The sequence below is a fragment of the Colletotrichum higginsianum genome, chromosome 2 (genome assembly GCF_001672515.1).
Source record: "Colletotrichum higginsianum IMI 349063 chromosome 2, whole genome shotgun sequence".
NCBI classification, from domain to species: Eukaryota; Fungi; Ascomycota; class Sordariomycetes; order Glomerellales; family Glomerellaceae; genus Colletotrichum; species Colletotrichum higginsianum.
The window spans coordinates 4,273,326-4,295,809 of record NC_030955.1 but is presented as its reverse complement, the minus strand read 5'-3'; the positions used below and the strand labels follow the sequence as shown (position 1 = coordinate 4,295,809).

At 63.5% G+C, this 22,484-nt stretch overlaps 8 protein-coding genes across 8 annotated transcripts; 4 read left to right on the top strand and 4 right to left on the bottom strand.

The window, feature by feature from the left end:
- Positions 1-1,247: 1,247 nt before the first annotated feature.
- Positions 1,248-2,477, top strand: CH63R_02995 (Calcineurin-like phosphoesterase; the record flags this gene model as incomplete). Its single annotated transcript, XM_018297970.1, has 1 exon — positions 1,248-2,477. The coding sequence occupies one exon, from the start codon at positions 1,248-1,250 to the stop codon at positions 2,475-2,477; it is 1,230 nt and encodes a 409-aa protein (XP_018162786.1).
- A 555-nt stretch (positions 2,478-3,032) lies between these two features.
- Positions 3,033-5,441, top strand: CH63R_02994 (uncharacterized protein; the record flags this gene model as incomplete). The annotated part of the gene is made up of 3 exons (XM_018297969.1): positions 3,033-3,426; positions 3,474-4,254; positions 4,316-5,441. 3 exons carry the CDS (start codon positions 3,033-3,035, stop codon positions 5,439-5,441), a joined length of 2,301 nt encoding a protein of 766 aa, XP_018162785.1.
- Positions 5,442-6,399: 958 nt separating this feature from the next.
- CH63R_02993 (C6 transcription factor) lies at positions 6,400-7,838 on the bottom strand (the record flags this gene model as incomplete). Its single annotated transcript, XM_018297968.1, has 2 exons — positions 6,400-7,470; positions 7,533-7,838. The coding sequence occupies 2 exons, from the start codon at positions 7,836-7,838 to the stop codon at positions 6,400-6,402; spliced, it is 1,377 nt and encodes a 458-aa protein (XP_018162784.1).
- Positions 7,839-8,560: 722 nt separating this feature from the next.
- Positions 8,561-9,769, top strand: CH63R_02992 (putative Reverse transcriptase; the record flags this gene model as incomplete). Its single annotated transcript, XM_018297967.1, has 1 exon — positions 8,561-9,769. One exon carries the CDS (start codon positions 8,561-8,563, stop codon positions 9,767-9,769), a length of 1,209 nt encoding a protein of 402 aa, XP_018162783.1.
- A 57-nt stretch (positions 9,770-9,826) lies between these two features.
- Positions 9,827-11,784, bottom strand: CH63R_02991 (MFS alpha-glucoside transporter; the record flags this gene model as incomplete). Its single annotated transcript, XM_018297966.1, has 5 exons — positions 9,827-9,947; positions 10,000-10,108; positions 10,178-10,321; positions 10,404-11,434; positions 11,561-11,784. The coding sequence occupies 5 exons, from the start codon at positions 11,782-11,784 to the stop codon at positions 9,827-9,829; spliced, it is 1,629 nt and encodes a 542-aa protein (XP_018162782.1).
- A 1,265-nt stretch (positions 11,785-13,049) lies between these two features.
- Positions 13,050-16,617, bottom strand: CH63R_02990 (Ddt domain-containing protein; the record flags this gene model as incomplete). Its single annotated transcript, XM_018297965.1, has 6 exons — positions 13,050-14,220; positions 14,274-16,060; positions 16,149-16,214; positions 16,268-16,286; positions 16,359-16,537; positions 16,615-16,617. 6 exons carry the CDS (start codon positions 16,615-16,617, stop codon positions 13,050-13,052), a joined length of 3,225 nt encoding a protein of 1,074 aa, XP_018162781.1.
- Positions 16,618-18,058: 1,441 nt separating this feature from the next.
- CH63R_02989 (Dolichyl pyrophosphate Glc1Man9GlcNAc2 alpha-1,3-glucosyltransferase) lies at positions 18,059-19,757 on the bottom strand (the record flags this gene model as incomplete). The annotated part of the gene is made up of 4 exons (XM_018297964.1): positions 18,059-18,726; positions 18,789-19,282; positions 19,348-19,620; positions 19,681-19,757. The coding sequence occupies 4 exons, from the start codon at positions 19,755-19,757 to the stop codon at positions 18,059-18,061; spliced, it is 1,512 nt and encodes a 503-aa protein (XP_018162780.1).
- Positions 19,758-20,849: 1,092 nt separating this feature from the next.
- CH63R_02988 (Legume-like lectin family protein) lies at positions 20,850-22,284 on the top strand (the record flags this gene model as incomplete). The annotated part of the gene is made up of 2 exons (XM_018297963.1): positions 20,850-20,959; positions 21,042-22,284. 2 exons carry the CDS (start codon positions 20,850-20,852, stop codon positions 22,282-22,284), a joined length of 1,353 nt encoding a protein of 450 aa, XP_018162779.1.
- Positions 22,285-22,484: the final 200 nt, after the last annotated feature.

Below are 22,484 nucleotides of genomic sequence, written 5' to 3'. Positions count from 1 at the left end.
AGCTGACGACGAGGCACCTTGGACTAGACAGGAAGGTCGATTGGCCTGTTGCCGGAGCTTGGGCCCCCCGATAAGAAAAGGGCGTTGATAGTAGCCTCGCCTTTTTCCTGGTGGCATCACTAACAGTCGCCCCGCAAAGGCGTGTGCTCGTGTTCCCGATTGAAGCTTTATCGTCGACAAGGAACTTCGCTGCAGGGGGAGTTAGGAGTTAGCGGACCACTGCGCTGCACACTGCAACCCCTGGGGCACCTCCACTGACAACCCCCCCCACCTAATGGGTCTCCCACCGAGGTTGACGCAATTCACAGCGGCATCGGCCGACAGCGCGCCGGGACGACGGTCGACGCGTACGGTCGACGCGTACGGTCGACGTCGGTTCGATGTGACGCCTCGTCAGCGACTGCGCTGGCGGATGTTATCGTATTGCAGGTCGCACGTAGTTTGCATTTTTTTTTCTCTTCCTTCCAAAAGGTTAAAGCAACACAGACACACCCAACATCCTGCGAGTCGTACAACAAAAAGTTTCGTCGATTCAGGAAAACATGCCCCCGGGCCATCCGCCACACGCTCAACGGGCCTTGCTGCCGGTTCCTTTGAGAAGCTGAGGTCCTTCGAGAGGCCGAGAGTCTTCAATCGTCTCGGTGTCCTGGCTTCTGCGATTCTCCATCGGTCAGCCGTTGGCAGCAATGAGGCGAGGGGGAGGAAAAGAACGGACGAGAGAACACTAGGACGCTGGGAGGGTGGAGCTTCAGCGGTTGTTCCCAGCGTCTTACCGCCTTTGCATGCGCTGAACAGTCGAGTCTGCCGCCGTCTTCGTCTCGACCATCCCGGTTGGCTTAGACCCCCGTCCCTCCCTCCCTTGGAAACTCTCCCCCCTCCCCCAAGAGCGGCATCTGCCACAGTGGGCCTGTTTTGGCTCTGTTTGGGATTGTTTGGCCCCTTGAACAATGAGAGATCCCAGCTGCGGCGAGCTCAGCCAGCAGCCAGCAGCCAGCAGCCAACAGCTTCAGCAATCCCGCTGTTCCGCTCGACATCGCCTTCGCCAAATCCCATCGTCCTTTTAATTCCACGCCTCGCACTCGGCTTGGTTTGTTTGTCATTCTTGGCTGGTCCCTGGTGGTCTCGCGGCTTTGTCTCTCCCGACTTTCTCATCACTCGATTGTTGCCAACCCTCTGCACGGGTCCTGCGTCATTATACCCCAAACCTCGCAATCAGCATCATCATTCCACACACACACACACACATGATGCCCACTTCCAAGCAGGCGCTCCAGCCGCGTCCGCCGCAGTCGTCGTTGCGGCTGTTCGAGCGGATATGCCAGCTCGTCTTCGTCTTCTCCATCTCCTTCGCCGCCATGTACATCATGATCACCAAGATCTCGCCGGGCAAGTGGCCGTTGACGGAGCCGTCGGTGAGCAAGCCGCGGCTCAGGGTGTCCTCCCAGCGCGACTACATCATCGCCGTCTTCTCGGACCTGCACTTTGGCGAGCAGGAGTTCGGCTGGGGCATAGACCAGGACGTCAACTCGACGCGGGTCATGCGGTCGGTCCTGAAGACGGAGCAGCCCGACCTGGTCGTGCTCAACGGCGACCTCATCACGGGCGAGGACACGCACAAGGAGAACTCGACGGGCTACGTCGACCGGATCGTGCAGCCGTTGGTCGAGACAGGCCAGCGCTGGGCGTCCGTCTACGGGAACCACGACTCCAAACACACCCTGGACCGCGCGCAGCTGTTCCGCGCGGAAAAGGGCTACGACCTCTGCTACACGACGTCCATGGGCGGCGGCAAACTGCCGGGCATCACAAACTACTACGTCCCTGTCTTCGAGGGAGACTCCAAGGACCCCATGCTGCTCCTGTGGTTCTTTGACAGCCGGGGCGGCACTAGCTACCAGACGGATTCCGATAACATGGACGACATTCCAAACTGGGTCGCCCCCGAGACCGCCGCCTGGTTCACCGAGACGTACGACGAGCTCAAGGCGACGCACGGGCGCGTCATTCCGAGCGTCGCCTTTGTCCACATTCCGCCGCACGTGTTCCTGGAGGCCCAGCAGGCCAAACTGGACCCCGCCCTGTTCCCTGGCCTGAACGCCGACAGCCCGCTCGCCGTCCAGGGCGGCCAGGGCGAGGAGGACGCGCCCTTTGTCGAGGCGCTGCTCGAGGCCGAGGGCCTCCACAGCGTCTACGTCGGGCACGACCACGGCGACTCGTGGTGCTCGACGTGGCCCGGCCACGAAGCCGGGCTCGGCGCCGATGCGCCGTTCCTCTGCTTCGCCAAGCACACGGGCTACGGCGGCTACGGCACGTGGAACCGCGGCGCCCGCGTCATCAGGCTCTCCTTCGCCCAGGGCGACGACCCCGAAATGTCGGTCGAGACGTGGGTCCGCATGGAGGACGAGCAGGTCGTCACGCGCGTCTCCCTCAACGAGACGTACGGGCTGGACAAGTACCCTTCAAACGACGGGGAGTGAGCGCACCGGATGCGTGCTGCTCGCAAACAAGCTGCTTCGTTTGGCGGCGGCGCCCCTTCCGCCCACAAAATGCCATATGCCGTTTCCCGCGCGCCGGCTCGCTGCCGTCGCATGGGCCGGGGTCTCAAAGCAAAAACATTCGTGCGTGCGAGTGCTGTCAGTCATCCCGAAGGATGCAGCGCGCCCCATCACTACATTCCATTCCTTCCCACGTTCCTCCCTCTAAGGGCCCGTGGGCTCGCACGGAGATTGCAACCCTTTGCCCTTTTCGCCCTGCGGTCAGCTGCCGTCAGCCAACCCTTGGCAACCGTGCAAACGCCTCGCGGCAAACTAAAAAAAAAAAGGCGCCAAAAGAAGAGTCAATCCAGCCATTGTCGCAATGCCATAATCCCATTGTCTCGCTCTCACTTTCTCTCTCTCTCTCTCTCTCTCTTCATCGGTGCGTTCCCTCGCTCCTTTCGGGTTTCCGGGAATAACCGCTCAACCATGATGGACAGGAACCCGACTTCAATAGAACGACCACCGCCGAGATATACGGCCTCCAAGCCGGTCAACATGTGCCGGCAACCTCTGCGATACGCCCGGCGACCCGTGTACATCGTGGCCGCCTACCTGCTGTTGCTGGTGGTCCCCTGGCTCTGCGTCTGCGTCGTCAACCGGCGAACGACGGCGGACCCTTGGGGCATCATCATGCAGAGCGACCTCGACAGCTACCGCCGGTGGCTAGGCGTGGCGTCGTTCCTGGGCACGGTGGCGGCCGTCGTTGCCCTGCCGTGCGTCGCGGCGCTTCTTGCTTACGGCGCGGTCGTCTTCTCCCAGCGACGGTCCAAACAGCAGTCGCTCACCGTCCGCCAGCTGCTCGCCATATCGGACCTCAAGTGGACGGCCTTCGTCTCGAGCGGCGAGTCGTCGTCCTACTTGCTGCTGGCCACCGGCCTGCTCTTGCTCGGTACGTTGGGGCAACGCCCGCTCGTCGATCGTGACTGACGTTGCCAGCCGCCGTGCAACCGGCCCTCCAGGCACTGCTGATGCCGGCGACCGGCCGCTTGGTGTACCCTTGCGACAGCTCGAGGCACTTGAGCAACTGGGATCGAACGTGCGACGGTGCGGGACACCATGCCGAGAGGATCGGCAGGGACGCGGAGCCGGTGCTGCTCAGGGAGGCAGACGCCCCTCCCATCGTCAGCGCCGTCCGAAGCCGCTTGGTGAACGTCACCTCGGCGGACATCCAGGAGAACCTGTGGCGGGACGGCGATACGCATCGCAGCTTCACGACGGGGGAGTACCAACAGTACAACGACTCGTTCTGGGTGTCGGCGGTGCCCGCCGGGGCCACGACGGGGCCGCTCCGGCAGCACTCGATCCGGCTCAGCTCGTCCGCCGACTGCAAGGCCGCCGGCCGCGACGAGTTTCCCGCCCGCTGCGACGGCTACGCAACCTCGGTCGAGGGCTTCGGCGTCGTCGTGCGCACCTGCATGCCGGGCAGCCACGCGAACACGGCCCACGGCGTGCCCCCGAGGCGCCGCCAGGATGTCGAAGAGGTCCTCTTTATCGACGCGCAAATCAGTGCAGCGGCAGCCGCGTCCAAAGACTTTTTGCCGGAGCCGGCCGAGAACGTCACCATCCGGTGCGTGGCCAGAACGACGCGCGCGTTTTTCGAAATCGCCAATGCGCACCCGGGGTCCCGTCCGTCCGAGATGCTCGACGAGTGGCCCACGGACGAGGAGATGACGCACTTCCATGACTACGACTGGCTGGGCAACCTCATCACGAAAGGGTAGGTCGAACACAGATGGCCGCCAGTGGGAGGGGAAGAACCGCAGGCTAACTCTGCACAGCTCGCAAGACGACTGGAACCGGGACCGGTTCGCAGGCTGGACCTCGCCGCAAGGCCCGCTGCGAACGACGGCCGAGGCGCTGTTTGGCGATGGGTCGTATGCCCACACCGTCGTCGGCTTCTTGAACCAGACCTTTCCGGACCGACGATTCCCGGCCGATGCCAGCTCCGACAGCGCTGTGCTGGAGGTCACGCGCAAGGCCTGCGCCCTGGAGGCCCCCCTCGGCGCCTGGCAGCTGCCTTACAACTCGGAAAACGACGCGTACGATTCGTGGTTTGCCTCGGTCTACCAGGGCTGCGCGCTCGAGGACCTCCCAAAGACGCTGTTCAGGATGGCGCAGGGCCTGCAGTACGAAAAGGTGGCAAGGAGCACGCTCGGTGTCGGCATGTACCTGTCCAACGCGGCCGTCCTGCAAGACGCCGCCTCCAACGCGGCAGCGAGGACCATCTACAACCTGACGGGCGCCGAGTTCGTCGCCCCCCGCTACAGCCCCGGCGCGACGGTGGCCGTCAGCCTGCTCATCGGCGCGCAGGCCGTCGCCCTCGTCCTGCTCGTCTGCTACATCTACAGCCTGCCCACCTGGACCGACACGCTGGACGCCTTCGCCATGATGAGGCTCGGGGCGCACCTGAGGGACTCGGTGGAGTTTCCTCCCCTGGGCCGCGTCGACCGGGAGGAGCTCGCGATGCTCGGCGAGACGGATGGACTGCTCGGGGTGGCATCTGGCGCAGCGGATGGCTCGGAGGGCGACCTCGAGCTGGCCGCCTTGGCCGCCCCCGACGCCACGCCGCGAGACGAGGCGCCCGCGCACCAGTACACGATGGTCGGCCCGCTGTCACCCACCAGCAGCAGTACAGTCTCGTCCGGAGATGTTTTGGCGGCGCCCACCCACGCGCGTCAGCCCGCCACAATGCCCGGGATGGAGGCCAGTGAATTGAGCGACTATCTCCAGGGGGCCCCGCCGGCGTCCCCCACGGTGTCGTCCGCCCGGAGCCCGTCTCCGCCACCGCCGTACATACCGGCGAGGTCGCCCAACAGGGGCCGGCCAGTGGGGGGTCTGTTTGAGTTGGCTCTAAGCGCCCCTGGGCTCATCACGCGGGCTTTTTGGTCGAGGCAAAGGCGGTAGATTCTCGGCAGAGGCCATGGATTCCCGTTTTGGGCGGGGGAAAGGGGAATGGATCCTTGATTTCGATGATACCCAAAGAATGAACATGATTGAAAACAAACCCGCATCCTCGTGCCTGGCCTTGGTCACAAAGGACGAATGATGCCACGCCAATCGTCCGCTAAAGACTGCAGCTAACAGGACCCAGAGCGATAACGACGAATGTGGACCGGCTATCGAAGTTTCAGGAGGGGGTTTGTAATTCTTAGACCGGCCGCCGCGCTAACCATGTGTAGAGAGCCATCCATCTCCCTTGCCTCTCTCGTGGCTCCCCCCCTTTTTCGGGAGCTTCCAAAAATCCAGCGGCAATGCGTCGAGGGAACGAGGGAGGGGCTATTGGTTGTGGTTTTTTTTTGGGGGGGGGGGGGTGGTTCTTTTGACACGATGGGTCCGGCGTGATGTGGCGATTGGGATGTGGGCTTTGTGGTCTGCGTGTCGAAGGGCACTCTGTTTTTGTTGTGGTGGTGGTGGTGGTGTCTACGGTCATTTCCCCCTCGTCAGTCACTTCTTCTGGCGCAAAGGGGAAGCGAATTGTCAAAGGCCATACGCCTCTCGCGCTGCCGCCGGTCGTTCTCGCAGGGAGGTTGATCCTGGGCGGCCGGCTCGTAAGGGACAATATTGACAACGGCTGTGCCCAAAGGCGTCGAATTTCGTGTAGGGAGGGGGGTGGTCGGCCAGCACGACTCCGAGTCTCTGATACCCCCATCTGCCTGCTGCTTCGCTAGGAGTAAGTAGTAACTCGGGGAATAAGCCAGACAGCGAACAATCAACGGGGCATCAACGCCATTGTGTGACGGGCCCATAGTCTCTATTCTGTACTGCCCCACGACGGAGATGCGCTGCCGCCTCTTCACAGCAACACACGAGCCCCCCCCCCCCCCCCTCCCCACAGTACTCGCAAGCTGGTGACTAGAAAGACTTAAGAGCCCAACCCCCTCACCCGAGTCCCCAGTCCCCGCCTTGCCAGCTCTTGCTTGATCGACCGCGACATGGTCTCCAGCCGGCCGGAGGCCCACCAGGCGGCGCCGGCCCCGAGGAGCAGCCGCGAAACGGTGTAAAAGTGGTACAGCACAAGCAGCGCTCGCGAGTCGTTGGCGACCACCATGTCGAGGAACGGCCCGAAGCAGAAGAGCGGGAAGGCGAGGATGTGGCGTTCCAGGTCGGGCCTCCCGGCCGGCCGAGTGTTGGTCTCGCGATACTCCCAGAGCGCCAGCACGACCGACAGCAGATCGACGATGGACCGGAAGGAGGCACGCTCCTCGCCGTCCTGGGCCGCGCAGCCAGCACCGCGCCCCAGCTCGTCGTAACGCTCCATGAAGCCCTCGACGATGCTGTCGCGGTCCATCCCTTGCTCCGCGACAATCAGCTCGAGCGCGCCGCACTGGGAGTTCTGCCACGCCTGGGCAAAGATGCTGCCGGAGCCGTGCGCTCGTGCGCTGGAGAGAAAGACCCTCACCCCGGAGCCGAGGAGGAAGAGCCGGTCGCGCGAGAGGTCCAGCGCCGGGCTGCCCGGGGCGGCAGCATCCCCCCCGTCCGGGAGGAAGTCCAGATTGCACCAGGCCAGATAGTGGATGAGCTGCGCGGTGAAGAACAGCGGGTCGTACTTGTCGTCGCCGCGGTCGAGCACGGCGCCGAAGAGGGCGCAGCTGCGGGACAGCAGAGCCATGGCGGCGTCCGCGTACGCCGTCTCGTGGGGCCGCAGGATGCTGAGGTGGCGTGCGGCGACGGCGAGCATGGCCGTCATCAGGTAGTCGTCCCCGAAGGCGAGCGGCACGACGGACGGCCAGAGGTCGGCGAAGCAGAGGGTGGGGATCGTCGCGTGCTGGAAGTGGTGGAAGAGCTCCATGTGCAAGAGGTTCACGGGCCCCGAGGTGTCGAGCGGCCTCCGAGCCGGGGGCCGGTCTCCATCCTCGGGGCTTGCCGGCTTCGGCGGCGGGGCGCAGGTCTCATTCCGCCGGAGGCAGTTTGAGCAGGGGAACACTTCGTCACACTGGGTTTTTGTGTGTGAGTACTGATGGGGGTTTTCTATCGAACGGGTACACGCGACTTTACCTTGACCTTTCTTTTTTTACATGGCGCACATCCCCCCCTGCTCTTCCTATGGGCCACCTTCTTCCTCGGTTCCGGTTGGGCGGAGTTGTTCACGAATCGGAGAGACGGAGGCGTGGTGTCCGGAGAAGTGGGGGAGCGGTGCTCCGGCATGGTAGGAGGCCCTCGGTCTTGATACTCTTCCGATGCAATGCTGTGAGGTCTATGAGTTTGCGCCGTGTAGGGTTTTTTTTTTTTGAGAGACGCAGGAGGTCGTTGGAAGGGAGCCTCGCTTTTCCAAAAGGGAATGCGAGAGGTAGGTGGATCCATGAGCGGAAACGGCTTAGTGTATGCGCTACCGCACGGGGCTACATGCATCCTTCAAGGGACGAACGAAATAGGGGTCTTGTAGCCAGTGACGTCACTGAAGAGTCGCTCCACTCGGGGAAGCCATCGCCAACTTCCATCGCCGGCTTCCATCATCGCGAGACAGCGACTGACTGCTGACGGATGCTGTTTGCACAAAATTTATAGAATCGGATACAAATCACCACATCTCTTCATCATCACGTCTTCAGAACAAGAGGCTATGCTGGGTCTTGCTCAAAGGTTGGTCTCGGCAACACAGAACCCTTGGGGCACCGGAGATGTACGCCCTGCCCGACCCGACGGCATCGTGTTGCCCTTCCGCCATCGATACGGACGCCCATCAGCTCCCACGTGCAAAGACCATTCAAAAACTCACATTGCAAACAGTTGGCTGTCTCAATCACATAACCGGGAGGGTCCCATGGCGCTGGCCAACTCTAAAACTGGCATCTCCAGTAACGCACATCCATGTGACTGCCAACAGAATGAAGCCCTTGTTCCTGGTCTGGTCTACCTGCCTCGAGGGCCCGCGAACCAGCTTCCTGATATCCCGACGGAAGTGGTGACCTCGACTACTGCCCCCCATGTACCCTGACGGCCGACACAGTCCCAGTGTTGCATACTATACATGTGAACCTCGTGTTACAAACCGAATCCGTACCAATAACCAAGACCACGCCACGATGGAGTCGATCACGCTCGCGGCCGATGACGAGCACCAAGGCCTCCTCTTGGCTACACCCATGCCCGACACCACCGAGCTTCCCGCCGCACCAGACGCAGCAGGACCCAGGTTCCAGGGCGACCTCCTCATCTTCCCCCGTGCGGAAGCGCGCATCCTGCCGACGACCGCATCGGACGGCCCTCCGACCCCCTTCATCCTCAATCTCTTCGCCGACGCCTCGTTCCCTATGACCAAGCACCACAGGGGCCCCTCGACGCCGTCGCAGCCGGCCGGCGCCGCCGTACTCTGGAAGCCGTGGCCGGGTTTGGCGGGGCACGACCCGTGGCACTCGCGGGCGTTCCAGGTGCTGGCGTGCCAGGACTTTTGCGAAGCCGAGGTCTTTGCCGTCGTTGCGGCGCTCGAGACGGCGGCGCTGCTGTCGCACCTCATGCCGGAGCTGAGACAGGTGACGGTATTCACGGACTGCAAGGACGCCATCCGGAAACTCATCGCGGCTGCGGAGAACGCCTCCGACACGCTCGTCAAGCGCGCCGTTGCCGCGTCGCTCGCACTCGACGCCAAGGGGGTCCGGGCCCTCGTGCGATGGTGCCCCGGCCACGTCGGCATCGAGGGGAACAGCAAGGCCGACGAGCTGGCGAAGGAGGCCCGCTACTACAACTTCAGGCACCTGGTGCCCCGGCAGCAACCGGCGTCGGTGTGCGGGTACGAGATTCCGGGAGAGTACCTGGAGAGGGCGCGACGCGGCGACTGGTGGGAGGACGGAGCCAGCCAGCCGCCTCGGACAGACAAGAAGCAAGTGAGCATTTGGAGGGATTGCGAGCAAGTGGAAGCGCCCCAAGACGACGGCATTGTGACACCCCAGCCAGCAACACGGGAGGTCCCACCCCGGAAGAGACAGCGTACAGACGAGGGGCCCGGACCAAGCGGCCGCCATGCGCTGCTGCCAAAGGGCACCGGCATGGGTGTCTCTGTGGCCGGGGATCAGGACGGCATCGTCGCGGGGTTCATCGCCAGATCGCGAGAGACCCCGCCACCAACGGCGGCTGTAAACGGGGCCGTAGAACGTTCGGAAGTCGCCGACACATCCACGCAGCAGATCGGAGCCTCTCCAAACGTGTCTGATAGCGAGGAGGAAGATGGGAACGACACGCGTAGCCTAACCCTGGGACGAAGCCCGGAGGCAGGCGATGAAGCCAGTCTTGAATAGCCGCCCGTCAGTGCCAGACATAAACCTGAATAAATACAAAACATGATCAAACCTCGTCTATGCATCGTTCTCGTCGTGGTTGGCGTTGACGAGCCGCTCGGTCGCCGTCTGGGTCTTGTGGAACCTCCAGGGCTTGACCCCGCGCTCGAACAGCTCGTCCAGCTCCGCGGCGGACCGACTGTGTCCCGAGGTCAGCGTCCCCAAACGATGGCGGGTGTGACAGAACATACCCCTTGGTCTCGGGGATCAGGAACCACATGGCGATGACGAAGGGCAGGCCGACCCCCACGTAGAAGAAGGCCGTGCGGAGCTCCCAGTTCCAGCGGTTGCCGTCGACCACTGCCGAGTGTTGTTAGATGGGGAAAGAAAGAAACTTGCCGTCCACCGAGAAAGGGGGGGGGGGCCTACTGTAGGGGGTCAACACGTTCATGACGACGCCCGGGCAGGCCGTCGACGCCGCGCCGAAGCCGGCCGTGTAGGGCCGGAGCCTCTGGGAGGAGATCTCGCCGATGAAGCCCCAGCCAGTCGCTCCGTTGGCAGTCATGCCGATGTCTACCGCCGCGCACGTCAGCATCGAACGCCTTTTGCACGCGCGCCAGAGAACAGAGGACAGAGGACAGAGACACACACTCACTCCAGAGACAGGCAAACAGGACGAGCAACACGGACGTCGGGCCGCGTCTCGGCACGACGCCGAGGATGCCGATGGCCACGCACGCCAGCCAGGACAGGGTGGTGCCCGAGCACGAGATCCACCTCCGCCCGACCCTGTCGGCGAGCAGGATGAAGACCACCCCCGAGGCGATGTTGATGCCGGAGGTGACGCACGTCGCCTGGAAGGGGTCCCGGATGCCGGCCTGCTTGAAGAAGTACGAGGCAAAGGTGGAGAAGAGCGTCAGGCCGACGAACTGCTGCGTCATGAGGGTCCAGAGCGCCGTGACGGTGCGGCGGCCGTCGACGCCCTTGAAGACGGCGTGCCACCGCACGTTCTCCCGGGCCCGCGCGACCTCGAGCTCGTGGTCGACGGCGATGACGAGAAGCTGCAGCTGCTGCTCGACGTCGTAGCCCTCGACGCCGCGGTACAGCCTGCGCAGGCTCGCCCTGGCGGCGTCCAGCCTGCCGCGGGTGACGCACCAGGCGGGCGACTCGGGCACGAGGGCGTAGACGACGACCATGAGGCCGACCTGGCCCCACTGCGTGTAGACGGGCGTCAGCCAGTCGTCGGGCGCGTACCCGGACACGACCTGCAGCGCCACGGGGGCGAAGAACTGGCCGAGGGCGAACCAGAAGCTGTAGGCGAGCAGCAGCCCGCCGCGGACGCGCGTGGGCGCGACCTCGGCGATGTAGGTCGGCACGGTGGACTGCAGGCTCCCGACGCCGACGCCGGCGAGCAGCTTCGCGACGAGCCAGACGGGCCAGGTGCGCGCGACGCACTCGCAGAGCACGCTCGCGCACAGCACGAGCCAGTACCAGTACATGGCGCCCTTGCGGCCGAGGCGGTCCGACAGGAAGGGGACGGTGGTCATGCCGACGATCTGGCCGACGGACATGATGGAGCTCCAGCCGCTGAGGATCGGGGCGGCGAGGTTGGGCTCGCCGGCGGCGGTCGTTTCGGTCGCGAACTGCCTGACGAAGCCCGGGTTGGCGATGATGTTGCCATTGATGCTGGGGGGGGGGGGAAGTGTCAGTCATCATCATCACTATGACCACCATGATCATCACCGCCATCATCACCACCACCACCACCACCACCACCATCATCACACGCGGGGCTCGAAACGGCGGCCTCACCCGATCTGGTATCCGTCCGTGGCGGCGCTGAACGCAACGGCGAGGCACGTGGCGGAGCACAGCTTGAAGGCCTTCATGGTCTCCCACGGCGTCAGCGTCTCGTAGCCGGACACGCCCTGGCCCTTGGCGGCGGCATCGAGCGACGCGTGCTTGGGGGTCGCGTCCCGGCCCTCGGCCGCGTTGTCGGCGTGCTCGAATGCGATGCCTGCTTCGTCCTCTGTCATGTTGGACGGGGGTTGGGTATGAAGGGGGCTTGGAAGCAGTGATGGATGAGGTGTAAGAGGAGGAGGAGGAGGCTGCTGCTCTTCTGTTGCATCTACCTACCCTCAATCACAACCCAAATGAGAAGATTCGTTCCGTCTTTATACATCTCCAATCCAGCATAAACCGGGAGGGCCAAGGATCTACCCCAGACGATGCACGAGGGCATCGCAATGATAGCCCGAGCGAACAAGGACCCAGCCCTGGACGCCGCATCGAGGATATACATCACGCTGTCCAGCTGTCCACCCATCCCCCCCTTCCGTCTCGTGGCCAGCGTACCGCTCGTTCGGCCGACTTTACCCCGGCTTTCGCCCTCCCACAGCAAGGTCGGCACTGGGAGCCAACGCCATGCCGGTACTGAGCAACGGCAATGAAGCATCGACAGACTCCCTCCCTCCACCCTCCCCTCCCCTCCCCGCGCAATCAGCAGCTCAACAGCGCGCAAAACACCACGCTGCGTCTCCAACAACTTGACACAGGATGTCCCAGCAGCGAAGCGGTTAGCGGTTCCGTACTGGGAAAGTCGCCGTCGTTAAGGTTCGGCCGAAGCTTTCCAACGGCGGCGGTTGGCATCCGGGCTGTGCTGTGTTGTCTACAGGTATGTTGTTCCGATCCGGGCGGCAAGGCGTTCCGTCCCATCCATCCCATCCCCATCGCGATATGCCGGGATTGGGTTTGCTGCCTCGGTGAGAGGACGCGACACGCTTGAGCAAACGACTTCGTCCCCGTGCCTTCATATCCCCGTGCTGGCCTCTCATCGGGGCATCCAAACTCACAGTCAACCGGGGCACTGCACAAGCAGCCGTCATCGAACAAGTGTCTTTGTAGAGTGTTTGTAATCCTAAACCTAGCCCATGTGGCTGATATGCAGACCGCACGCCGCCACCGCCGCCCAGAACCGCCCAATGCTTGAAGCCATCGCCAGCCATGCTGCAAGAAAAAAAAAAGAAGAAAAAAGCGATACTGATACCCTCCTCCATCGTATGCGTGTGCTGTGCGTGGGATGCCCGTTGTCTTCTTTTTTTCGTCTGTCAGGACACCGCTTTTTTCTTCTACCAAAACACCGTAAACAAGCCCCGTTCGGGTCAAACGCCAGCCGAGTCTATCTGGGGGCGGCTCACGCCACGCCAGGCCCCTTTGTACCGTCCCGCGCAATCATGTCTATAATTACAGTGAGGACTGGCCGCCGCGCTGCGGCCGTCCCGTCGGCATGTGTGTACGTACGTCACTTGCGCCGCCTCGTCTTCGCCGCCGGCGCGGGTTCGGGCGACGGCTCGACGGCCTGCCTCTTCTTGGCCGTCTGCTTCTTGGAGCGCGGCGGCGGTGGTGGCGGCGGCGGCTCCGAGTGGAGGTGGCCGAGCTCCTCCACCGCCGTCGTATTCTCCCACGCGAGGCAGCGGTAGTTTGTCGGCTCGGGCGTCGGCTCGTGCTGCCGGACCCGTGTGCTCATCCGCTTCGAGTCTCGCCTCTTGTCCTTCTTCTCCGGCTTCTTCTTCCCCTCCTCCTCCTCCTCCTCCTCCTCCTCCGCCTCCGCCTCCGCCTCCGCCTCCGCGATGCCAAGGTACTTCTTCCGGTTCTCCATGTTCTGGATGATCTTGTCCCTGAAGGCGACGATCTCCTTGCGCAGCCGCAGCTCGTTGAAGCCGCGGGGGTCCAGCCACTTGAGCAGATCGTTGACCTGCTCCGGCTCGCTGTAGTAGCCCCACTGCTGGGCGTTGAAGACGCTGGTCGCGCCCTCCTCGAGCCTCTTGCGCTCGAGCACTGTCATGTCGAACTTGCTCTTGTACTCGGCGAGGTACTCGGCGTCCGTGTCGATGTAGCCCTGGCGCTCCAGCTCGTCCGGGCCCTGCACCCATATGCACCCGTTGGCGTACTCGGCCGCCGCCGTCGAGCTGTCGGGAAGGCCCCCGTACGGCATGCCGTTGCGCTCGAACCAGTAGTACCGGTTCCAGAAGCGGTCCTTGCCCAGCACGCGCGTGCGCCCGCAGTCGGCCTCGCGCAGGTCGTTGTCGATGACGGCGATCTCCTCCTCGCACTTCTTGATGAAGTCCTCCTTCTTCTGGATGTCCTTGAGCACCTTCAGGAACTGCTTCGACTGCTTGGGCGCCTTGGCCGCTTCGGCCGCCTTTTCCTTCCGCTCCTTCTCCTCCCTGCGCTTCCGCTGCCTCTCGGCCGCGCGGTCGTTGGCGCGTCGGAAATTCCGGCGCGGCGCGGCGCCGCCCTCTTCGTCCGAGTCGGCCCCGTCGTCTTCCGCGTCCGCGACCGACTCGTCGGCGTCCGTCATCTTGACGTCCTCATCCGCCTTGAGCTCGGTGGTGGTGGGCGGCGACGGCGGCGGCATGTTTTCGGGGAGTAGGATCTTGCGTTGGTCGTTGAGCGCGCGCAGCTCCTCGATCCTGTGATATATGTCAGCACTCTTCGGCCCCAGTGGTCATCGGGTCACACGTACGCCTGCTTCCTCTGGCGCTGCCAGTCAATCTTTTCCTTGCGGAACGCCGTCATCTGCTCGCTGCACTCCTCCATGTACGTGCGCATGGCCTTGGTCTGCGTCGTGAGCATGCAGACGATCTGCAGCGCCTGCACCCGGTAGTCGACGTCGAGGGCGGCGTAGCGCTCCCGCACCGTATCCTGCGTCGGGTCCACGTCGGGCGGGCACAGCTGCGCGAGCAGGTCTTCGCACCGCTCCTCGAGCCGCTCGTTCTTGGACAGCTGGTGGAGCAGGCCGACCATGATGCGCTCCCAGCCGCCGTCTTGGAAGTTGCGTTTCCTGAGCTCCTCGATCCAGTCGTAGTCTTCGAGCACGTCCTCGGCGCGGTGCCTGATCTCGGGCTCCGCGTTCTGGCTCTCCTTCTCGGCAGCCCTCGCCTCCGCGAGCAGCCTCTCGGCCTCGGCCTTGGCGAGGCTGCTTCGCGTGGCCCTCGCCGGGGGACGGTCCGTCTCCGGGGTCGGCTCCTTGGCCTCCTCCTCTTCCTCGTCGGACTCCTCGTCCGAGTCCTCTTCGTCGTCCAGCTCGGGCAGCTGCACGTTCACCTTGCCGCCGTCCGCCTCGCCGCTGACGATCTGCTTGAGCACCGCACAGTGGATCTCTTCAAACAGCTGCACCGTCGTGTCCGCGGACGCGACGCACATGGCCTCGACGAAGTCGTCAAACGTGAAGGAGTCGAGCTTGAAGATCTCGCAGTACACGTTCAGCGTGTCCCACGTCTCCAGGAACGGGCCGACCGACTTCATCGACATCTTGTCGCGGATGCCGGCGCTGCCGTTAACGGCGGCGACATCTTCGGAGGCGGTCGGGGGGTCGCGGCAGAGGAACGCCAAGGGCGGCCTGACGATGCCCTCCCTCAACGGCACCTGGAGGTCCTCGATGGGGTACTTGGGAAGCGGAGGGGGCGGCGGGGGCTCGGGCGCGGTCATGGAGTGCGGCAGCGGCTGGTTCCGGAAGTTGAGCGGCAGCTGGAAGGGGTTCTTGTGGGGCGGCGCGTGGAAGATGCCCGTGTCGGCGTTCCCAAGCATGCCCGGCGACCCGTTCTGGCCCTGCGGGAACTCGGGCGACTGGTGCTTGCCCTTCTGGTTCTTGGGCGCGGGCTTCAGTTCGGGCAGCCGCGCGGGCCCGTTCTGCTGCATGGCGCCGTTGACGCCGTTGGCCCCCCCCTGGGCGTCCTGCGCCGCCGTCGTCGTCGTCGTCGTCGTTGTCGTCGGGGTGTGGCTGGCCCGCTTCTGCGCCTGCAGCTGCTTCCGCTCCATCAGCTTGGTATCGTAGCGCAGGTGAGGCGGGATGCGCGAGTCGATGTGGTACTGCGCGGCGACGTCGTGCTTCACGAGCCACGGCGCGCCGTTCCAGGCCTCGCGCGTCACCGTCTTCTTGATGAACGACCGCAGGACCGACTTGGTGAAGATCTTGCGGTCGCGGAAGATGTGGTCGTCGTCGACGACGGCCTCGACGCCGGGCCGGTCGTCGAGGCTGACCGTGTACCGCGTGTAGGGGGCGGTTTGCGTGCCGTCGGGCAGCACCTTGCCGCCGAACCGCGTCTTTTCCCGCACGACTCCCTGCAGCCGTTCGCCCTCGGCCGTGCTGACGGTGACGGCCTCGCCGGGGTAGTAGTCGGCCCTGAACTCGTCAAAGACGAGGTCGACGAGCGCATCGATTCGGGATACCGTCTGGAATTGGACGCGACGCAGGACGGGGCCCTTGAGGGCTTCGGGGAAGGCCTGCTCGACCTCTTCGGCGCCGGCGAGCTGCGCTGGGATTAGCGGACTGCGCGGGAAAAGGGAAATCGCCAAAAAAGGGAGGGGAGGAGGAGCGAAAAACCGCGCCGATACTGACCTCGCTCTTCAGGGCCTCGAAAAATGTCAGGCCCGAGTGCCCTGTGATCTGGCAAATGAACCGCCGCTACGCGATGGGAGTCAGTCTTGGCCCGCAGCCCCACCCTCGTCGGGGCATACCTGTTTGTAGAAATCCATTCTGGGCCGGGTTAGCTTTGGCGCCCCGCGAACGACGACGCAGAAAGAAGGAGAAAAAAACAGGGCATCTCACCTGGTGAGGTAGTCCTCGTAGTGGGCAAAGACCTCGCCGGTCTGCGGGATGTGCCAGACCTGAGGGCCTCCATCAGTACTGGTCGCATCGTTTGTCAATGTCACTGGGCGAACCTCTGCATTGTCATCCTTGACGTCTTTGGGGGGCAGCAGCTGCACCGGTTTGCGCTTGAAAAGAACCTGGGGCCCGTGTCAGTGCTCGGCGGCGTCGAAAAGCGCGTAGGGGAGAGAGAGATAGAGAGAGAGAGAGGCCGTACCATGGTGGCGGTAAGCTACAATGGCATGGTCCGAGACTCGATGTGCAAATGCGCGGCGGGGGCCGAAAGTCGGCCGTCCTTCTCTTCGGCCGATGTAAGTGATGCTATAGAGCCGCGGGGAGCCGGTCGAAGCAGGCGCGTTGTTATGATCGCGGCCGGAGGAAGCGGAGTCGCGGTCGTGGTGTCGGGCAGGGGGGGGAGGGGGGAGGTCGGCAGTGCGCTTACACGCGAGACTCGTGGACGCGGTACGGCTCGCAGGAGACGTGTCGGAGACGGCTGATGGGGGGCTGCAAATGGCGATGTGAATTGTTGGTGGTTGTGGTCGCGGGCGGATGGTGGAATCGCAAAGACCAGCGAGTCGTGGGTGAAACGTCGAGGAAAGAGAGAGAGAGAGAGAGCGTGAAAAAAAACACAGCAAGGTGGTGAGGTTTGGGGAGGAAGGGGAAAGGGAAAAAGAAGAGAAGGGCGCCAGTGAAAAGCGGTCCTGGCCGTGGGCCCGTTCGGCCCACGGTGCCTCCGCATCCCATCTCCCAGGCCAGGCGCTGCGCAGGCCCTCCTCACCCTCCTCCACCCGCCACGACTCCGTCCACCTCGGGAATTCCACAACCGCGTCGGCCACCCGCGTTCTTGTACTCGTTGAGCTCGCCGCGGCTGGGGCTCTCGATCGAGCACCCAACGAGCCCAAGGGGCATTGATTTGGTCGATTTATCGTCCGGCACGCCTGCTGCGTCGTCCGGCCTCTTTCGGTAGGTCCCTTTTTCGACAATCGCCTCCTCGGGCCCAGCGCCGGACGAGCACCGTTCCGCCGCCCCAACGCCTTTCGAGGCGGTTCAAAATGTCAGCAGGGTTGCCGATTGCATCCCCGTCTCGTTCCGGCGTGTCTGAGCAGTCTCCGACAGCCACGGCGGCGGGCATGTCGTGATATCAACCCCCGGGTCGCCGGCCGCGGCCGCTCCGGCCCGCCGGGCTCCGTGTAAGTCATTTCCTCCCACGCGCCTTCTACGGCCTCTGTTCTGGTCAATCACGACGGTGCATGGCCCAAACTGTGCATTACATGTGTCTGTTTTGTTCCTTCGTTTGCTTGCGGCAGACAATGGGTTGTGTCCAAGTGGCCCACGACCCCCGGCCCCCCCCTGCTCTGCCGTTAGCTCCAAATTGATGTTTCTGCTCTGGTACTTGCGGTGGAGTGGGCGCTGCTGTCAGCCTCCGGACACGTGAGTGACGGCTTTTGATTGGCTGGCACCGTCAGGGCACCCCCCCCCGGGGACCGAGCGTCTCTTTTAGACTTCCCGCCAACTGCTGGGTCGTCAATCACTGGCACGCAAAAGTTTCGGCTACAGCGTGGTCTTGGTCTCTGTATTCTCCGGAGTCGATCAACTACAGCAACTACAGCAGATGTCGCCCGAGCGACCCCCCCCCCCCCTCCAAACCATTTCCCCCCCTTTCACGATGTAAAGTACACGACCAGGAACCCGATCCAGCTGCCGACGACGCCCACGGCGCAGTAGGAGCTGGTGAACATGAGCGGCAGAAACTCGTACCGCTTCCCAAAGACGATCTGGTGCAGGACCGAGCAGTACAGGATCAGCGGGATGCTGATTGCGATGTAGAACGTGCTGAAGCGGTCGAGCAGAAAGAACCTCGCCTTCCGCGAGGCCGGCGCCAGGCGGTCGAAGACGACGAGGAACAGGATCAGCCAGAAGATGGTGTACACCGTCTTGATGGGGAACTCGGCCGGCGTGAACAGCAGCGGGAAGAGGGAGACGTGCCCGGCCACGGCCAGGGGCCGGAAGGCGCTCAGGTAGCGCCGGTCCTTGAGCGCGATGAGGCTGAACGGGATGATGACCAGCAGGACGGCCTTCTCGTGGACGTGCCAGCCAAAGAGGAACGACGCGTAGCCGCACAGCGTGACGGCCCCGATGAAGGCGTCCCAGGTGGGCGGCGCCTGGAGGAACAGCTTGACCAGGGGCAGGGCCTGGAAGAAGAGGGTCAGGGCGAAGCAGGTGCGCGGGCTGATCTCGGGGAGGACGGCAAACGCCGTGTCTCCCACGAGGCCCCTGGTCACGCTGTTGATCGCCTCGGCCTTGACCGGCAGGTTGAAGCGCGGCGCAACTGGCGTTGGTCAGTTTGGATCCGGTCGAGGACGCGGGAGGGGGGGATTCGAGGAGACGTACCGTAGATGAGGAGGCGGTCCGCGAAGGAGTACAGCGCCCAGGCGTTGGGGGCCCAGTAGGCGTGGCAGAGGCCTCGCGAGAACGGGAACAGGCGGCTGGCCAGCTGGGGGATCTGGTCCATGGCAACAAAGGGGCCGAACGCGGCGCCAAAGATGGCCGCAATGCCGCCACCCAGCTTGACGCAGTTGAGGAACTGGATGCGCAGGATGGACTTGGGCGACAGGCAGTAGGCGCGGAGCAGGAAGACGAAGTAGGCCGGCGCCAGGTACAGGTAGATGTGCTTCATGCACAGCAGCGCGGCGAACAACAAGCCGCTGGCCAGCAGGCCCGACTTGGCCCGGGCGAGGGCCAGGGACAGGATGAGGACGCCGTACATGGCGCCGTTGTACTGAAAGTGGATGTGGTCAATGATGAGGAGGCCGGGCGACAGGAGGATGGAGATGGCGGCGGCCTGGGCGGCTCGCCTCGTGGCGCCGGCGGCGGAGTCGACGAACCTTGACGGCGTCAGCTGGGGGGGAATCCTGAACGGCGTGATGCGGGCAAACGCGCGACAACCCACCTCTGGAGGGCATAGACGAGGACCAGCTCGGAGATGACGACGGTCCATCGCTGAAAGTAGACCGTCTGCCAGCTGTCGTACTCCAGATTGTAGACGCGGAGCATGGCCGGGTCGACCAGCTTCGCGACCTGGGACATGACCCATTCGAAGTAGGCGAAGAAGGGGGGGTAGTCAAGGGTCCATTCCGACGTCTTCTCGTAGTACCACTCGGAAACGGGCAGGGTGTTCGTGATGGCGAGCCAGTTGCGGTGGACTTCGAAGTCGGTGGACTTGCTGCTCGACGCGTCAGTTGCGGCGGTCCCGGGGGCCGGAGGTGTCGGGCGGTCCACGTACTAGGCCGGGAAGAGGAGGACCTTGAGAGCGCCGGCGACGAGCGCGCACTGGGTGAGGGTCGGGTACGGTTCGGCCATTTGTGGCGCGTTCGAGGTGTTTTAGGGGGACGTCCGCATTGGAGTGGGCGGTGCGTGCCGTGAGAGCTTCGTGAAAACTACAGGCCACCTTCAACGTCCGTCAGGGGGGGGTCCGTTCAGAGCTTCTGCAGCTTGGGGTTGGTTTTTTTTTTTTCTTGGACAAGACTCAGGGGTGACGTTGCGGGGGGGGGGGGGTCCGTGCAAGAATCGCGGTGAAACCAGCGCCGATGCCGACCGCAGCTATCGCCTGTGTGGCGCTCCCCGATGCAAAAGCCACGATGCCAGCAGCCACAGTGGAAGCTTAAAAAAAAAAGAGCTTCCCTTCCGCCGCCACTTGGATGATGCACTCCGATGGGATGGATGCACGGCGGTGAGTCTCCAGATTCCCCCTTCCCATTCCATTGCAGCTCGGACCATGCCGCCTCCAGGCTGTTGATGGTGGACCGGGGTCCCTTTTATTTCGTAAAGGTCTCCAGCAAACGGCTCTGGGCCCCGTTTCAAGACAGCGAGGCGGGATTCAAAGCTTCGCTCATATTCGGGAACCCATCATCGCGAGGACCCCCCCACGAGCCTCCTGAGAAACACCTGAACCGCTGCTCATTTTCTGTCAAAATTGCACCTGGTCCGCTTTCGGGAGTCAACGCCGCGAGAACAGACGGCTTCCAGAACGGGCATTCGTCGGCGAAGCAAACAGAGTGAAGAGCAAAGGATCTGGCTGAGCTAGCTGCAGTCCAAGTCTTGACACCCTTTTTTTTTGTGTTAGTGCCAACCTGTCCTCAACCCACAGACACACACGCTCCATCGACCCCTGCTTGGAGACTGTCGACTTGGCGGGTTTCCAACCATCTCGTGCCACGCATTTTTGGATCCCGACGCCGTCTGCGCCTTTTCCTTCTGTTTCCATTCTTGCCCGCATTGCAGGACCTTGCCTTGTGACATATATTATTACGGCCAATTCATCGACCCTGTGGGCATTTACGGCCGGCTTCGTTGATCGCACCTGATTCCCATCTCTCCCTCTCCCTCCCTCTCTCTTCCCCCCCCCCCCCCCCCCAAAAAGGCAGCTCCCGCACCACCACACATCCAGCCACAATGCGTGTGTCGCAAGCTCCCCTGAGCTCGACGCTCGCCTTCCTGCTCGGCGCGAGCTTGACACAAGCTCAGTACCTCATCAACGAGCTTAGCTTCGGCTACACTGGCAGGTAAGCAAGCCGTCCGTCCGGCTTCGGCGCGCCCGCCCGACCTACGACACTGGGGGAAGCTCCCCGGGCTGACCAGCAGCAGCATATCGCCCAACAATGACGGCCACGTGCCCAACTTCGTGCTCCAGGGCCAGCCGAATCAGCCCGAGATCCTTTCCAACAAGATCATCCTCACGCCCGTCGCGCCCGGGAACCAGCGCGGCTCCATCTGGAGCACCCAGAAGGTGACGCACAGCACCTTCATCGCCGACATCGACTTCCGCGCCAACGGCCCCGAGCGCGCCGGCGGAAACCTCAACATCTGGCTCACCAACGGTGGCGCCGCCGACGTCGGCATGAGCTCCGCCTACACGGCGCCGCGCTTCGACGGTCTCGTCCTCGTCATCGACGGCCACGGCGGCACCGGCGGCATGGTGCGCGGCTTCCTGAACGACCGCTCGACCGACTACAAGGCCCAGAGCGACATCAGCCCCCTCGCCTTCGGCCACTGCCAGTACCACTACCGCAACCTCGGCCGCCCCAGCCAGATCAAGCTGCGCCAGACCGACCGCGTCTTCAAGGTCGAGATCGACGGCCGCCTGTGCTTCGAGACCGACAAGGTCAAGATCCCGCCGGGCTACACCTTTGGCATCACCGCCGCGAGCGCCGACAACCCGGACTCGTTTGAGATCTTCAAGATGGTTGTCATGTCCGACAGCCTGCACGCCAGCGACAACGGTGGTCAGCAAAGCCAGCAGCAGCAGCAGCAGCAACAGCAACAGCAACAGCAGCAGGCCCACGAGCAAAAGTCTACCCAGGGCCAGCCGAACACCAACAACCCGCGCAGCGGCAACGCCGAGCCGATCGACCTGAACGCCATCCCCGACTCCAGCGCCGACGCCATCACGTCGTCCAAGGCGCAGTTTGCCGACCTGCACAACCGCCTGCAGTCGGTCAACCACCAGATCGGCACCATCTTCCGCTCCGTCAACCAGTACGGCCAGCAGGCCGAGCACCGCCACGCCGAGACGTCGCAGATCCTCGACTCGCTGCGCCAGGAGCTGCGCAAGCTCGAGAAGATCAACGACCTCGAGGGCCGCATCAACGGCCTCGAGCGCGAGATCCGCGCCATGCGCACCGACCTCAACCTGCAGATGAAGAACACGGAGCACTCCCTCAAGGGCTACATGAGCGACCACCACGCCACGCTGTCGTCCCACATCGTCAAGGCCGCCCCCGGCCACGGCAAGCTCATCGGCGTCATCATCGGGTCCCAGGTCGTCCTCGTCGTCGGGTATATGCTGTACAAGAGGAGAAAGAACTCGATGCCCAAGAAGTACCTGTAGAGGACCCCGCCGGTAGAGGGTGAAGATGGTCGCCAACAAACAAACAAACCAACAAAAGGACATTCGCCGAGCAAGGCGGCGCGTGGGGAGGCTGCCTTGCGTAAGCCGTGGATGCTGTGCTCCCCGGTCCCGAGGAGTAGTGATCCGGCCGCATGAAAAAAGGGGGAGGAGGGGTGTGGTTGTCGTGGCTCTTGTACGAT